The sequence below is a fragment of the Callionymus lyra genome, chromosome 4 (genome assembly GCF_982586985.1).
Source record: "Callionymus lyra chromosome 4, fCalLyr1.hap1.1, whole genome shotgun sequence".
Taxonomy (NCBI): domain Eukaryota; kingdom Metazoa; phylum Chordata; class Actinopteri; order Syngnathiformes; family Callionymidae; genus Callionymus; species Callionymus lyra.
In genome coordinates this window covers 19546141-19564390 of record NC_141821.1, presented here as the reverse complement: position 1 = coordinate 19564390, position 18250 = coordinate 19546141, and the positions used below count along the sequence as shown (strand labels likewise).

At 37.2% G+C, this 18250-nt stretch overlaps 2 protein-coding genes across 2 annotated transcripts in view; one reads left to right on the top strand and one right to left on the bottom strand.

The window, feature by feature from the left end:
- The window catches only part of pdcd6 (programmed cell death 6), a 160993-nt gene that overhangs the window by 41654 nt on the left and 101089 nt on the right, over positions 1–18250 (bottom strand). The gene's annotated exons all lie outside the window — the stretch shown is intronic.
- Positions 5966–9984, top strand: bloc1s5 (biogenesis of lysosomal organelles complex 1 subunit 5). The gene is made up of 5 exons (XM_087789115.1): positions 5966–6124; positions 6235–6317; positions 6882–7011; positions 8193–8251; positions 8886–9984. Exons 1-5 carry the CDS (start codon positions 6106–6108, stop codon positions 9057–9059), a joined length of 465 nt encoding a protein of 154 aa, XP_087645241.1. The 5' UTR covers positions 5966–6105; the 3' UTR covers positions 9060–9984.

Here is an 18250-nt window from a genome sequence, read left to right as displayed (position 1 = left end):
AAACTGATGGCGCCACCCACTGACCTGTAAAAAACATTAAACTGTTTCATGAAGCTTCATCACTAGTAATGGTCTGATGAAGCTTCATGAAACAGTGTCATTATCGTCAAAGCCCAGTAGATGGCGGTCTCTGCACTATTTTCCTATGTTCTGAACAACTGTTCTAATGAAACATCACATCAATTTTAAACTGATGGCGCCACCTACTGACCTGTAAAAAACATTAAACTGTTTCATGAAGCTTCATCACTAGTAATGGTCTGATGAAGCTTCATGAAACAGTGTCATTATCGTCAAAGCCCAGTAGATGGCGGTCTCTGCACTATTTTCCTATGTTCTGAACAACTGTTCTAATTAAACATCACATCAATTTTAAACTGATGGCGCCACCTACTGACCTGTTCAAAAAATGTAACTGTTTCATGAAGCTTCACCAGCACATCACTAGTGATTCCTTCTGTTATTTTATTTTCCCCCGACAGCCCATAATGTTTCAGGTGTGCAGATCTGAAACTGATTATTTATAAATAAGTGAAACCAAATTATATTTATATGTTATCATTTGAAAAAAAAAAAAAACATGGTCATTAAAATGATGCTGTAACTGTAGAAATGTCATATTTTAACACACTTTCATTTTTTTAACACAATAAAGATCCGATAAATAAAAGCCAAAGTCGACTTTTATTTACTTCACCGTCAATTTCTTTAAAGCTTTACAACTTAGATTCGTAAATATGCAATAGAAAAAAAACGTATAAAAATGTGATCAAAAATACTCTAAACCCAAAAAACAACCTTTTTTTTCTGGGCCAAGGTGACCCAAAGGCCCTATAAAACAAATGTGTTTGTGGTATGCCTTGTGTTATCTCTGGGTCAAGGTGACCGGAAGGCAGAAAACAAATGTGGTATCCCTTGTGTTGTCTCTGGGTGAAGATGAACGACCTCAACCAATATATGTATTTCGGAAAATTTGTTTCGGGGCCTTCGGGGGCACCATGACCCTGAGACAACACAAGGGATACCACAAACACATTTGTTTTCGGGCCTTCGGCTCACCGTGACCCTAAGATGACACCATGGTTAAGACACTTGGAAAATATGATTTGTATGTAAATAAACACAGAATTAGGAGGAAAAAGTATGTACAAATGCAAACAAGGTCATGAAAGATAAACAAGTACATTCGATTTATTTCCGTCCGTACTCACCTCTTTACAACCTCGACACCATGTAACTCAAATACATTCAGGGGCCACATTATGTACTGTGAGGGGCCGCAGAGACAAAAGAAAGAACGGATGATGAAAACGGGTGTTTAATATAATGAAAAAGGAAATTAAAAAATTTGAGTAATAACTTTATATAATGTTGTTTTTTTTTATATAATACTCAATTTAATAATCAAATATAAATCAACAATTTTTTGAATCGATCTGTCATTAAACAATGTTAAATTAAATCTAATATAAATTGTTTCATCCAATCGTATCCACTTTAAAATACCTCTGAACGAGTTTTAAACATAAACGAAAAGGTCAAGTGGAGAAGAAGTAGATGATGAATGAAGGAGTTCTGTGGAAGTAGATCAGAGGCATCAGAACATTTAATGGTTGAATTTCATATTTCAAATTCTGAAAGGTTGAATTTGTTATATTTTAATGTCAATTATTCAATTCATAGTCTTTCATATTAAATATAAAAAAAATTAAAGCCTTTTAAATTCAATATTTAGGAAATTCGAACCTTTCAAATTAAATAATACAAAATGTAAAGTCTTTCAAATTCTATATTAAAATGTGAAGACTTTTAAATTCAATCTTAAAAAATGTGAAGAATTTTAAATTCAATATTAAAAATTGAAAGCCTTTAAAATTCAATATAAAAAATAGCAGTCTTTCAAATTCCATTTAAAAAAATGTGACACTTTGCAAATTAAATATTAAAACATGTGACACTTTGCAAATTCAGTTTTAAAAAATGTGACACTTTGCAAATTAAATATTAAAAAATGTGACACTTTGCAAATTCAGTTTTAAAAAATGTGACACTTTGCAAATTAAATATTAAAAAATGTGACACTTTGCAAATTCAGTATTAAAAAATGTGACACTTTGCAAATTAAATATTAAAAAATGTGACACTTTGTAAATTCAGTATTAAAAAATGTGACACTTTGCAAATTAAATATTAAAAAATGTGACGCTTTGCAAATTAAATATAAAAAAATGTGACACTTTGTAAATTCAGTATTAAAAAATGTGACACTTTGCAAATTAAATATTTAAAAATGTGACACTTTGCAAATTCAATTTAAAAAATGTGACACTTTGCAAATTCAGTTTTAAAAAATGTGACACTTTGCAAATTCAATGTAAAAAAATGTGACACTTTGCAAATTCAATTAAAAAAAATGTGAAGCTTTGCAAATTCAATCTATAAAAATGTGAAGCCGTAAATTAAATATAAAAAAAATGCAGAGCCTTTCAAATTCAAAATCAAAAAAATTGAAGCCTTCAAATCTGGTTTATAGCCCTGCATTTATGTCAAATTTGCAAGGCTTCGAATTTTTTAATATTGAATTTAAAAGGCTATGAATTAAAAAAAAATATTGAAAACTGAAATTAAAATATAACAAATTCAACCTTTCAATGTTTGAAATATTAAATTCCACCATTCAATCCTCAATGGCACTGATATACTTCCATAAACCTTTTTTTTTTTTAAATAACACTGAGGGACAAACTCATGAAGTCAACACTGTGGAACCCGTGGCCCCTGCTCACGACCAGGAAGTGTGTGAACATGAGCGGACGAGACAAGACGGTGTTTACGCTGCCGTGTGCGAACCATGTATCCACGTGCTCGTCCACACACACTCCGCCACGCTCGCCTGCAGCAGGCAGAGCGACCAGGAAGTGATGGCGGTCAGCGTCCAGGGATGGAGGGAGAGAGAGAGGAAGAAGGACAGGTAGGTGGGCAGCAGGTCTTCCTTCCATCAACCCCCCCACTCTCTCTCTCTCTCTCTCTCTCCAGCCCAGAGGCCTTGGCATCCAGTGAGTAACACCCCATCTCTCATCCTAACCACCCCCCTCCCCACCACCACCACACACAACCCCACCTGTTCGGAGCGTCGGTGCAGTGAGTGGCGTTCAAGTGTGTTGTAAACACAAAGCAGTTGGCCCCCCCCAGGCCCTCCGCCTGGACCTCGGTGTCAGGACCCACATGATCTAAGTGAGAGTCCAGGAACCGAGAGCAGAGAAAACACAGAATAATTATACCCGGTGGGTAATGTGAGCAGCGTCCGTGCCGGGGCTGTGTGGTCGAGCAGATATACGCAGGAGCGTCACCGGGGCCCCGGCTCCAGAGGCCAGTGGGCATGTTTGGTAAAGCACACGGAGAGACCTCCCACTGCATGGCTGGAGCGCCGTTTGTAGAAGCGCCTGCAGGACAATTGGGCCGGCGAGCTGCAATACATGGGGGGCCGTAGAATGCTGATGTGGATGCTGGTCTGTATGTGAACATGTGATAGAACGATAAAGGAGAGATCATTGATTCACACACAAGATCCTGAACCACAAATGCCATGTGAAATTATATATTTTTTTGGAAACAGAATATAAATAATAATAATAATAAAAATAATCTTTTGACGTTTTTATTCCCTTAAACTAAAATACAGATTGAATAACAAAATACTGTTATTAATTAAATCTATTTTAATATTTTAAATCAAGTGTAAAACTATTTAGATTTAACTTTACAGTAAAAATGCGCTTTTGTGTTACACAGGATTAAAAGACAAGTAAGTAAGTAAGTAAGTAATTTCTATTTGTATAGCGCTTTTCCAGACCAGGGTCACAAAGCACTTAAACAATCAAAACAATATTCAATAAAGTATATACTTTAAAGATCAAGATAAAACTGATAACACAACAGGAGTTCCAGAAAATCAAGGAAAAGCCTGAACAAATAAAAACGTCTTAAGATGTTTCTTAAGGGAGTCAGTAGATCCATCAAGTGAATCCTTGTTTCCTGTTCAATAAATATCTTGTAAAAATAAGCATCATGAAGTAAGAAAATATTGATCCGGGTTTGGAGTTTATTTGTGTTTGTGATTCTACCCGAGTGTCATTGAAAATCTGCCCGACTGAGCAGCAAACACTGTATGTTTCTTGACCCGGATTGTTAGGAAAAGTCCCATTTATTCCTAATGAAAATGTTTTAAACACCAACTCAAATATTACACCAAAAATATATTGATATTAATGTAATTTGACATGTTCTTTGTTCTTGAATTAAATGTGTTTATATACCACAAATGATTGTTAATGGTTTAATTTGGATTAATTCAATATATTTGTAGCTAAAATTATTTTTTCCTATTAAAATCTAAGTTTAATGATTCTACCTCATCTTTTTATTGTTATTGTATTTGATTTCCCAGGAGAGTTGTTTTCTTATGTGCCGTGCTTTTGTTAATAAATAATAAATAAATTGTACATTATAATCATTTCAATTAAGAATCTGTCGACATTGATCTGTAGGAAATGTACTTAATGTGCACATCATTTATTTTTCACCAAATATTTCTGATAAATAAAAACTAATTTTAAATTTTAACAGTAACATTTTATCCTAATTCTTGTTTGATTATAAATATATTATTTGTATTCTGATTTAAATTCTTAATATCATTATTCCTCTGCGACAAACATTAGTAACGGTTGAGTAATAATCAAAATAAAAATGTAAATCTTCTCATACAACATAGTGATAGTGAACACCTTCGGTTTCCTGAGATAATCTGATGCGTCTTCTTAATTAAAACGGTATATTTTCCCTCATTTGAATGTCTTTAATTTTCACCCCGGAGAGCTGTGAATAAATGGACTAATAACCAAGGGATGCATGTTCCTGTCACAGATGCTTCGCTGGTTCTGACATGTTTATTGTCACAGGTCCTCTTGTGCTTCTTCACACAAACACAAAGCAACAGTGGAGCGTTTGTGTTCATCCTCTGGCTGTTGATCAATCATCTCATCTCTTTAATGGGCCCAAATCAGACTAATGGTGCATGTAATATCTCTTCCACTAAACAGTGTGGACAGGGGGGCCAAACTTAAGTTGCGTTCAAATGGATTTTCCCTAACTAAGCATGACATTCTTAATGAATTTAAGGCCCACGAACAAACTTTTCACAACTCACATGAAGCTTTGGCCCCAAACGACGCCGCTTCCCACTCTGACACGAACATCTCGCCACTAGTCATGTCCTTATTTCATAATTTATGCCAATATATGTGCATGTTCTAGAGTTTTAGAGGAGCAGATGCAACCCTAACATCATCTGGTCAGTGGAGGAATGACGTTGGAGAGACTTAGCGGCATCTAACGGTTACAAAAGAAATGACAATTCGTTGAAAAAAAAAAAAAGTGAACCTATTTTTTCGACTTTATATTAAATTATTATAAGTTAGGCATAACGTAGTCGCTGTAAAACGAAGCGTTTTAAAAACGATGTTCTATTATTTATTTGCTAAATATCTTTTGAACAATGTTGAATAGTCTAATTCCCTGTATTTGTAATTTTTAGATCGTTTTTCAAACCATATTTGTTTTTAATACTTAGCAACTATAGTTTGCATTAAAAATAAAATAAAAAATCTGTATCATTTAAGTTAATTTATACAAACCTGGATCTCAAAAGCAGCGCGTGACAAGACTGCCCTCTGCTGTCCATTTTATAAACTGCAGTGTCATTAATCACATGCGCAAATAAATCGCCGAAATGTTATATATAGGTCGTATGATGTGAACATTCAAAAATTATGTTCATTTTTTAACGATCTTTAATCATTAATATGATTCAAAAGGAACTTAAATCAGCGCGGAACTGAAGAGATCCCTTTTAGGATTTACTTCCGCTTTGCTCCGGAAGTAGTACTATGTTGTTATTATTGATGTCAGCTGACTCGCATTATGCGGCGTTAGCAGACAAATCGAGAAAGAAAACGAGTTTATCATTTTTATTCGAATTAAAGTGTTGTTATAAACGTGGATTATCACTGTAACATTTTGACAAGTTGTCAGCAGCGTGTGGACATGGACAAGATCATCAAAGGTAGGAGAAACTAATTCTAACGAATGAGTTTTGTAATAAATATAATATACATAATATAAACCAAGAATGTTTAGTTAACAAACACTAAAATGATTTGTGTGTTTGTGCAGATGTGGGAGACATTCAGTCTCGCTTGTTGGACCACAGACCTGTCGTTAACGCAGAAATCCGCTACTTTGTGAGAGAGTTCGAGGTAAGAATACATTCATTCACAGAAAGATTACTGAATAAACTACTAAAAGGATGAGCAGTAAAACACAACTTTTAATTCAACTATGTGTTGTATCATTTCGTTTTTAATCTTAATTATTTTATGTTAAACAGTTATTTCTAGACTCGTGAATATAGTTAATATTTGATTTAATGCATTTGTGCAAAGAATGTTTCCTTTTTAAAACAAAACTCAATTGTGATCGTTCTTTCTAATAACAATGATTGATTTTTTTTTGCCTTTGTTTTTATAATATGTTAAATATCACATCATTGCTTATTTTGTGTGTTATCTCGTTCTTTTTTTCTCTACGTCCACCACAAAAAATATATATGTTGTGTTACAACACTGATAGTACAAGTTTCTGATAAATGGTAACTAGTAGATACTGTCATATCAGGGAAGTTAGATTAAATATGTCAATTTGCTATTTACTCTTCATCTTTTTATAAATATAACGTGTTGTTATTGTCGACATTGATGTCACATGTATCTTTTAGAAACTGTTGTTTTATATATATTTATGTTATGTTATGTTTTTGCCAGGAAAAACGTGGACTTAGGGAATGCAGACTGTTGGAAAACCTTGATAAAATGGCAAAGGAGTCCAACGACCAGATGGTTCCTGATAATTTGGAAGGCATAAAGCAGCAGTTAGCTGATGTCATCAAGCGCGGTAAGTTATTCTCTCATAATCCTCACTCAATAGGTTGTAGAACGACATATTTCCAAGATGACGATGAGTGGCAATAATTCAATGTGATTGTAAAAAGACAGCCGAGTTTGTTTTACTTACCATTTGGAACTTAATTTTTTTATTGACCGTTTGTATATAATATCATTGACTGGTTGGTGCAGGACATGAATGTCAACTGTCAGACAGCGGTGAGGTGAGCTGTAGGTGTAACAGAGAAGTTGAAGGTGGAGGTGGGACTACATCAGGGCTCGGCTCTGAGTCCCTTCTTGTTTGCGGTGGTGTTGGACAGACGGACAGATGGGTTAGACAGGAATCTCCATGGACTATGACGTTTGCAGATGACATTGCGATCTGTGGTAAGAGCAGAGACCAGGTGGAGGAAAAGCTGGAGAGATGGAGAAATGCTCTAGACAGGAGAGGAATGAAGGTTAGTCGCAGCAAGACAGAATATATGTGTGTGAATGAGAGGAATCGAATTGGAACCATGAGGCTACAGGGAGTGGAGATGAAGAAGGTGGAGGATTTTAAGTGGATGGAATGGGTGGAGAAAAGTGTCAGGAGTAATGTGTGAAAAAAGAGTATCAGCCAGAATGAAAGGAAAGATATACAAGACAGTGGTGAGAGCAGCCATGCTGTAGGTTGTGGAGACAGTGAGGAAAAGGAAGCAGAGCTGGAGGTAGCAGAGATGAAGATGTTGCAGTTCTCTTTGGGAGTGACGAAGATGGATCAGGAATGAGTCGATCAGAGGAACACGTTATATGTTTTGGAGATAAGGTCAGAGAGAATGAGATGGTTTGCTCATGTACAGAGGAGGGATAGTGAGTATATTGGTAGAAGGATGCTGGGGTTGGAACTGCCAGGCAGGAGGTCTAGAGGAAGACCAAGGAGAAGGTTTATGGATGTAGTGAAAGAAGATATGAAGTTGGTTGGTGTGAGAGAGGGGGATACAGAGAACAGGGTTAGATGGTCAGAGCAGCCGAAAGAAAAAGAAGAATAAGAGTTTGTATATAATATCAAATACCTGAATTATTTTATCTTCAAATCCTCAAGAGTATAAGTTAATGATGAAACTTCTCTTTTTAGTACACACGTCTGGACATAACAAACATAGGAAATTATCATTTGTGAAATAAATGCATTTTTCTCCGCGTTTTCCACAGTGGAAGCAGCAAATCACATGGCATCAAGAGTCCAGCAGAGGGAGCTAGAAGCACAGCAGGTAAAATTGTATGACGTTGTAGAACGTTTTTCACCTAAAACAGTGAGGACGTATCGAGGGAAATGTTTTTTTTCATTGTTGTGTTGCATTCGTTGCATATTCGTCAGATGAGTTTTATTATTCATTTGATTAAGATTCTGTAAGAAATTAAAACTATTGACTCTTTATTATAAACAATAAGAACTCAAAGGAAAGAGTGAAATATGAAGCAGTAAATATTTCTATTCAAAACTAGTAAACGTTGAGTTAAGTAACTGTGATTACTCAAGACTAGTCTTGAGTGTACTCCAAATGACAATCAATCAATCAAATTTATACATTTTTTTAGTTTGTTTTAAATGTATATAATAATAATAAGGTTTCAGTCCAAAAGTCAAGGGTGTTATTGACAAGCAGAGGTTCACATAAGTTTTTATCTTTTCTGTAATATTGCACTTTAGAATATCATGTATTTTAGTAATAGTGGGTTATAAAGTTAACTGTATTGTTTACTAAGACATTATCTTTGTGTTTATATTTAGTATTTACACAATGTGCCATCATTTTTATATGTTTATTTTACTTTAGATCAAAATTAATTGTACTTTAATATCTATTCAAGCTCATGCGATGTTACTTTTGTCTGGACTTCCAGAGTAACCAACTCCAGACGAACAAGGAGCGTTTATTAGAGGAGTGGGCAGATTTCCTGAAGGAGCAGCAGCGACTCAAAGAAGAGGTGGACGACGATCACGCGAGGGCGGTGGGAGAACTCAGCACTCAGTACACAGAGAAGAAAAAGGACTTGGACAAGATCTCGCACCTCTAATCACTCGAGGTGTGAGAGACAAATCTAGAGACTTTAGTCACAACAAGAGCATTTGGAATGAGCGTGTGTCAGTGCGGCACGCGTGTGTGGTCCCTGCCAAAGGCTGGTGGTGCGTGTGGAGCATTGAGTTTTCGCCTTTGATTAATGTCCGTGCGAGTTTGGCAGGAGGAATAAAAATCATAAATCTTGGAAGTCCTGCTCCCGCACAAGAGTCAACATTTTCCAAATGCTGAATGTGAAAATGTGATTAACAGCGTGGCATTTTCACAGGTCATCAACATCACGTGACATTTTTTAACATTTTTAGTGGACGCCTGCCGAAATACTGCTCATAATAATTGACAGCTGAAAGTGGGGATTATGACCAGTGAGGGTCTCATTATTTAATGTTGGGAGCAGGTGTTTTAAGCAAGTAGTGTCGTAGGAAAACGTTGACGAATGAGCTCGTACTTGCTGCCCTGTATGAACATGGAACAAAAATACCAAGTAATGAAGATACATGACTGTAAATTATTAAATGATTCTAAACCTCAAGGCGGCTCTGTAACAACTAGGTACAATCTCTGGTTCCAGGTCCACTCTGTGGCCTGCAGCCTCAGATAAAAACACAATTTAAAGCATTCCTGAAGATTTTTTTTGTTAACAAGTGCTCACTTTTGAACTTAAACTCAAGTGGATAATTATCTGAAATGTGCGTAGCATGAACACTGGACCTTAAACATTCCAAAGAAGACTTTAAAAGATTGTCCATGAACTTTTTTACTGATGTGCTTAAAGTGATCTCTTTTATGTCTTGAAAGTTTTGACGCGTTTGTCACAGAAATATCTTTAACATCTTGGTCATTATTTAGTCATCTGGTCTCATCCTGACCTTCTTCAACTCACGTTTATGAGCCGCGGACCATAATAAAAGTTCTGTCTAAAACGACTGGTGCCTTTTATACTTCAGTAAACAAACATCATTTTTATTATAAGTGAGTCGGACCTATTTAAAGAGAAACCTTGAGTTCCTGAAACACTCTGCAAAGATCTGTGATCTCTGACTGCACCTCCGATCGCTGAGTGTTCAGCTGAACTCCAGACAATGGTCTGGGGTTAAGCAGGTTAATGGAAGTGTGGGCACACCGGGGACATTCTTGGCATTGCTGAAAACACAATGTACAAAAACACAATAGACTAAATATTTATGATGGCTTCTCTTTCTTAGCACAGACGTGACGAATAAAACCGCTTGATCGTGTTTGGGACATTCGAGGTTTGTTTTCTCCGCTCTTGAATGTGAGATCGGGGGAGAGCTGAGACAGGCCAGCGCCAGCTAACAAAATGTTGTTCCCCGCCCTTACGCTGGAACAGCATCAGCAAACAAGAAGTGACAAGACGGAAATGTGGTCATCCTCTTGCCAGGACACCATCTTAATCCTTGTTTGCTCATTTCCCTGCTTTTTTTCTAGGAGACAGAGTTTACGTTTTGTGCCCTAAATGTTATTCTAGATTGTTTATTATTGATAGAAACACTTTAAATTCTTCTTGAACTTGTCCTTTATGATTCATGGTCAAGATATTTGGAAAACACTTTGAGGAAATTGACGACTCCCGAGTGTCTATCGGCGGTTTCTTCCTGTTTTTAAGGGATAACGGCACGTTTGAGCCGTCGAGTCACTCCCGTCTGTGCCAACACAAATGCTTTAGGGAACTGGTTGCACCGAGCTGGAGCCATGAGGAACACAGGGTGCTGATAAAGGGAGGATGCTCAACGATAAAACCTGGAGAAAAAATGCATTGTAATGTAATATTGAGACACTACCTGAAACAACATTCAGGTTAGAAAGAAGAATATAGGTCAAAAAGTATTCAATTCATATCGCAAGTGGGCAGAACTTTCCTCAGACAGTCATTTATTCATGAAGATAAACTTCCTCTGTTATCTGACACTGCGAGTCTAATACAAGGAGAGACATGTTTGTTTGAAAATGAAACATTTTTGAAAACAAAAATTAAAGACTAGTGTGTTTTGTTATAAGACTCAATGGTCCTGTTACCGTTTTGCTTTAAATCCTCTCCACGACTTGATTGCTAATTTAAAAAAGTTAAAAACTGACCTGTAAAACACTGTCCATCTAGATAATTAATTGTAATATGATTGACATTTGTCCCGCCCCTGCCTTTAGATCTTTATGCTGCACGACACTGTTTCTTTAAGTACGAGAGAAGTTAAAGCACAACTCAACAAATACAATATATTATACACTGATTTACTTTTCTGTGACTCAGTCGTTAAAAAAAGTAAGCTACTAATGTTAGCGTGGCTTCGGGGGAGAGTCTGAAGAAACATCTCGCTTAGTCTTTACCAACTCGAATAATCTGTCTTTGTCGTCGTCTTCTTTATCTTATCCAGAGCCGGGTCGAAGGGGCAGCAGCTTGAGAGCCAAGCTGTGTTGCATACTAAAACTTAGTAGTTTTAGTGCATAAGTGTGTCTCAATTCTTAGTATGCGAAATGTAGTGCGCCATGCAAACTAAATTGTCGTACTAAAACTCCCACAAAAGTGAGTATGGATCAATGGACACTTTCTACCCTAAACAGCCTCCAACCTAGTGATGTTGACGTTGTAAACAGAAGTTACGCCATATATATATAAATATATACAGTATATACTTACAGGTGCATTTTCAGCAGCAGTAGGAGGATGACATGTCTTCGGTGCTGATACCGGCGTAAATATCTCGCCAATATTTCCTTTCTCATATTTCTTGATCCAAACTTGTCGGTGATGGTGTTCCTACAGCTGGTTGAAATAATCATTAAATAGTAGTAGAAGATGATGCTGTCGTGTCATTTCCAGTTAGTGTTTAGCGGTGCACTAAGAGAAGTATGCAATTTGAGACACAGCACCAGACTTTCTGTACCCACACTAGATGGACCAGCTAGGAAACCCTGAGGTGTTCCCAGCCCAGACTAGAGAAATTACTTCATAATATAGCCAGTAAAATCACAAAGGTTAATGTGACAAAACCAGTCGTAGCTATTGTTAGCGCTGCATGTTACGGCACAATATTAGTACATGTACAATCTTAAATAAATGTCTGTGCATGTAGGCTGTATCTTGATAAAAACAACTTAACCACAGAAAAAAAATACATTTGAAGCTCAGTGCCGGATCACCCGGCTAAAGATTGTAAAATAAAAGAAAAACTTTAAGCTACAAAGAGGTATATATCTATAAAATGGCAATAAACTAAGACAACCGCATGGTTTTCGTAATTTAAAATCTCTTTCAAGAAAATACTTACAATTGTAGCTCAGCCTGGTTTTAGCCGCCATTGACTTCAGTGTTGATGGCAAGGCATTCTGGGATACCACTTACAACCAATGGAGGTCCCGGAAAATCTCTAACGTGAGGAAGATATAGGCCTCACTTTCGAAGAATAAGGAGATTAATGGGACAAACTCATTGTCTCTTCAGCATGTCCTTGGTCTTCCATCAAGTATCCTACCTGTAGAATATTCTCTGAACATCTCATTATCAAGGTGTACAGCAGGAGTAACCCCTGAAATCCTAAAGGCATTATTTAATGTCTAATTATTAGTAGAAATTAAAGAAAATCAGGAGATAAGATATAATGTTAAGAACTTTACGACATAGTGTTGCTAATGTGTCCATTCTCTTGTTGTTTCTGTCTACAAGCGTGGTTTGCCAAAGGTCGTGAACTTCCTTAAAGAAACAAATAAAAAAAAGAAACCATGACCTCAAACGTCCACGGTCGCTGCGAGGCCAGCGGCAAACTTTGCATTTCCAAATATTTTTTTTAGCTCCGATTACCTTTTCAGGCGACTTGACCGATGAGAAGAAGCAGGTCTCGGGACGGAGTGGCAGGGTTGGAACAATAGGAAGTGAAACATTCGCTCACCCCTGCTCTCCCGACAGCTCATGAGAATTTGTGGCCTTGACATGGCTCGCTCGCTCTCTTGCTTTTGTGTTACCAGACAGGCCCCTGTTACTCAATTACTAAAGGGTCCGAGATGAAAATGCCGATGGACAAAAGCTCCATTGCTTCCAAGTTAATAACCAGGCACAACAGCACCCCGAGGAGTCGAGGATGCTTCCTGAGCGGATGCTAACGCAGGCGCTGATATGAATTCCTTGGCAAGTGTTTACCCAGCAATAGCTAAATGAGAGAGGGCGTTGAAGTTAAAAATGTTTCTCGGAGGAGCGATTGGAAGGCACGCTGGTTCTTCTCAGACTATGCTAATCTGCTTAATAAGTACTGGCGAGCATAAAAATCCAATTACGGTAAACAAATGAGGTGAAAATTAAAAGTTTTGCAATAAACAAGGCGATCTATTGTTCTAACCAATTATCGAGAGCATTTTTTCCGGGGTCTGTTAAGTTTCCACCGACAGTCTTGTTAATATAAAGTCGGCATGTTTCCTGCATGTCAAAGACACACAGATAAGAGCCCAGAAACGACAAACACCCTCCTCCGTCGAGTAATAAGTGGAGAGAGGATGCTGTAGCGGGATGTCATCGACCCCAGACCACCAGCCGCAGTAAAGCTTCAAGGAATGTCTGGCCACGCTGCCAACCACATACTTGTACTGGGGTTAGACCCTGTTTTCTGCACCGAGCCGGCTGTTTTAATGATGTGATACGACTTCTGACTGGGAAATTTTGAAGGTGCTGAGGACATGATGAGAGTCGCTGTTACATCTCAACATGGCATAGAAAGGATTTGGGTTACATGTGCGTACAGGGCTGATGAGTGGTCCTGATCATCCCCTGTAGACCTTTATGCATCCACACCAATGAGTTTCAATTGATGCAAATGTTATGTACATTTAATAAGTCCTACAAGTATCGAGTACGGAGGACAATATTAGGGGGTTTAAGAGAATATCGTTACAACGAAAAAACACTTGAAATAACATTTAATTTTAATTTAAAATTATTTAATGGTTTATGTTTTAATAATGTGTGTATATAAAATAATCAATCATTCGATGTGTTATATAACAATTAACAGTCAAACATTCACAGAGTTTATTCATTTGTGTGCTGCAAATAAACCTGTGGCCACTAGTTGGCAGAATTAGTCATTTTCTCTGCGCCAAAGCAACAACAAAACCGGCGAAATGACAGCAATTAGTGAAAAAGAAAGGATACATTAGAGTCCAGCAGCTTTTAAACCTTATGTTTTAACTAATTTTGGCTTTAAAACAAAATTTAAAGTTAAAATATTTTAAATCTGACAGATGCTGGATATTGCATGTTGCTCCAGGTTGTTTGAGATGTTAATGCACTTCATTGTTAATATAAGTTTACATTGTTTGTGAATATTTTGAGAAGAAATTTCCTACAAGCAATTTCACATTTGATTAAAGAAAGTTTATGCTCATGTCTTTCTTGTAAAAACCAGAAAAAGTGTCTGTTCTAAAAAAAGAAAAAATAAATAGTTGTTACTACAGTATCGAAATGTATCACAATGTATCATATCGTCACACATGTATTGTGATACGCATTGTAATCGCCAGATTCTTTTCCTATACACAGCCCTAGTAAATATATGAAATTCATTGTAGTCATTGATTTTGTTTGCATTACAATATAAATAATAGACATTAAAAATAATAATCATTGGCTTAAAGGTGGTGTAGGTGTTCTTCAAAGTGATATTAGTCAGTGGTCCACCAACCCCTGGTCTGGGGCCCGGCTGCCGGGCTGCACAGAAAGAAAAGAATAAGAGAAATTAAATTGATGAGAAATGTAAATGAAAAAAATAAAATAAATTAGTGTGCGACTCTTGACTAGTTAAAATGAGACAAATACAAACTCTAGAAACTGAACGAGAGTCCTCTTGTAAATAATGATTTAACACAAACATGTGGCACAAAAGTCTCTAAAAGTTAGGAGAGACACACATGCAACATCGTCGGCATACAATTCAATAAATCAGCTTATGATGAGATGTTTTTTTATACACTTCTACCTGTATGGTGGTACGTTTCTAATAAAAAAAAATTTACATACAGACAGTACTCTTAAGTAATAGTAATGATAATAATAATTGTGGTAAATTGTGGTTTTCTTCTTAGATGAGAATTGATACTTTTTCCAAAAAACTGTACACGGCCAAGTTTCCTCGCTTAGCCTTCTGTTGTCTCTGGGTCAGATTGACCCGGAGGCCCCGAAAAAAAAAAAGTGTTTGTGGTATCCCGTGTGTTGTCTCTGGGTCAAGGTCAACAACCTCCCTGGCTTCCATAAATACATATGCAGTGGTGGAGGTCGTTCACTCTGACCCAGAGACAACACAAGGGGTGAGAACCTTCAGAATAATACTGATCCTGCTCATATTACACTGATAATTATTACAACAATTTCCACAACACTAATAGTAAGAACAACATGGGTTAGGCCTATTTAATAGTGAAGTAAATCAATATTTAACTCAAAGGTTTCTCTGTGAGGAATTGTATCCAAGTAGTTTCAATGTAGCTTAAGGTGGACATGGTGATTAGCAGGTCAGAATTATTTTAGTTGCTTACATTAATTCAAAGACTCTGGTTCTTGCCTACAATCTTTAGCGATACAGTTTGTATCCATTTGTGTTTGGGCTTTTAGTTGAAACAAAACAATCTTGTTTTGTTTCACAGGCTTAAATTATATGAATAATTTTGTGCAGCCTGGTGTCAAAGTCGGCCTCACAAAGGAAATTGCTGTGTTAAAAAATCGCAGGAGTACATCTGCCTTTAATAACTATTTATAGGTGACACATTTTTCCTGATATTTATCCGTAAATAGAAGAAAGAAGAAACACATGTTTGTTTTGGCTCAGTCCGGGTCCTCTCTGGTTCCCTCTATATACTCACTGATTTACATGAAGGATATTCAGTTCTCCTGAGAAAACCATTAGTCCCGGAGCCAGTTGATCAGATATTTATAAATAATTGTCTTGACGTGGGTTTAAGAATAAGTCATACAGCAGAGATGAGGAAACATAAAAGAGGATTCATGGCCTTGATGCTGTGGCCGTAGTCCTCGGGAGTGATTCATGCAGCAGGGATGATGTAGAATAAGTATAAACCACAGGAACTTGGCATCGACACACTCAAGATCAGAAAGTGTTCCTTGTAGAAATGTAGGGGAATCTGAGGCCATGCCTACAGGGCTGTTCCAAACTAAGACCGCCACTTTCAGCATCACTAGTTCTTCTATTAAATAAAAAGTGATACAGCTATATAAAAAAAAAAAAAGAACGCTCGAAGGTTCTTCTATAACTATAAAGAATTGTTCAGCCCAGGTGGTTCCCAGATTTCAAATAAACCATCACGAATCCCTTCAAAGCAAACTAAGACTAAATCCTTAAAAGATGAAATCGCTTAATATTGAAGGAACTCAAGGGGGGGTCCATGTGAACAGTGACCTATAATGACCGTGGGATTCTCCACCCAGGAGCAGAATTCCTCACAAGATAAATGATAGGCATCTTGAAAAGAGGATTTACTCTCAATGTTTAATTGAGCTTCTTTCTTTGTCGGACCTGAGCCAGGAATAAGAAAACATTGTGAACATTTTGCCAACCTAGTTTTTTTTTTTTAAAAGAGAAACAGGAGGCTGCTTTTGTCCCATTGTTAGTTTGGTGGAAAACCTAGCCTGGAGACCATGGAATTTTGTTCCCTGTTGTTCTCAGAACCTTTCCACCCCCCCCACCCCCTTCTTAATAATCTCATGATGAGATCCCTAAGGAGAATCTAATATCCCACCAACCTCCACCTCAGAAGCCAATAAATCAATCACAAATGCTCGACAATTGTGTGTTTAAAGAATCGGAGAACTCCTGCTGGGGCTCTGTGGGCACCAGGGGACAATGGGGCCACAAATGCATGTATTTTTGTCATTGTATGTTTTTATGTAGCTCCCTGTCAGTCAAAGACGGGGAGACCAAAAACAACAATATATACATGTTTCCAAACTTATATCACCTGAGCTACACATTAATTATAGCTTCACAATTCACTGCAAGGATCAGAGCAACAGTTTAAGAGCCAAAGACTTGGATCAAATATGTTTTCCAGATTAAACATGTTGAGATTTAGACAAACCAATTCATGCTGATTCATTTGTACTCACTACTTTGGCTGTTGTTTTTTGTTTGTGCTCGGCTGAAATTGAGTTTCACACGCGGCAAGGTTTGCAGGCAAATGAGAACTCTTCCACTTTGATGTGTGTTGCTACATCTGTGTGGAGGTAAGTGGATGTTTTTAAGATGCGTGTGTTCGTGATTCATTCCTCTAAGGAAAACCAAAATGAAAATTCCTTGGCCACGGATATTTACCACACACTAAGGTTACTAATAAAAATGTTCCTACATCGTTTTAAAGAAGAGGTGATGGTCAACAAGTGTTTACAACCTTCACTTACCTACTTACTTAATAACACAGAACTACTAGTTATTAGGAGATGGGCTGATCGAGCGTCATGAAACAGTGTAATGTTGTTTAGAGGTCAGTAGGTGGCACCATAAGATTAAAAATGATGTCATGTTTCATTAGAACAGTTGTTCAAAACGAAGGAAAATAGTGCAGTGACCGCCATCTAGTGGACTCTGAAAATAATGACACTGCTTCATGAAGCTTCATCAGACCATCACTAACATAATTTAAACATACAAATGCAATGACTTTGTTGTGATAACAAGCAATGGTTTTTCTTGTTTCTTATAACTCTTCTTGACTTTTCAGGTTCACCAGGCGCTCGTCGGATTGGCGAAGACGTCAGACAGGTTCACACCACGGCTTCGTTAATGTCCCTGACACGTCTCTTTCAACGACCCATCCAATACATAAATATTGCTCTACACCCAAACGTGTTGTTGAGGTCTTGCAGATGTGTGGCAGGATGACAAGTATGCTCTCACACAGTAAAACACCAGAAGATGGGACAGTCACAGCCAGACACTGTAAGTCAAACAAAATTGTTAAGAAAAGGCCTGAAGAGGCAATAATATCGATCAACCTTAGAGAGAAGAAATGGAGAAAAAGGGGTTTTAACGGTGGGATTTGAAGTGGATGGTACATTGGCTGGAAGATGAAAGCCTCCACTGAGCAGCACCTGTTGCAGCCCTGCAGCCAAGTCAAACACTCCAACAGACTAGAAACTTTTAATGGCTTCTGTGGAGCGACCTTTACTAGGTCCAT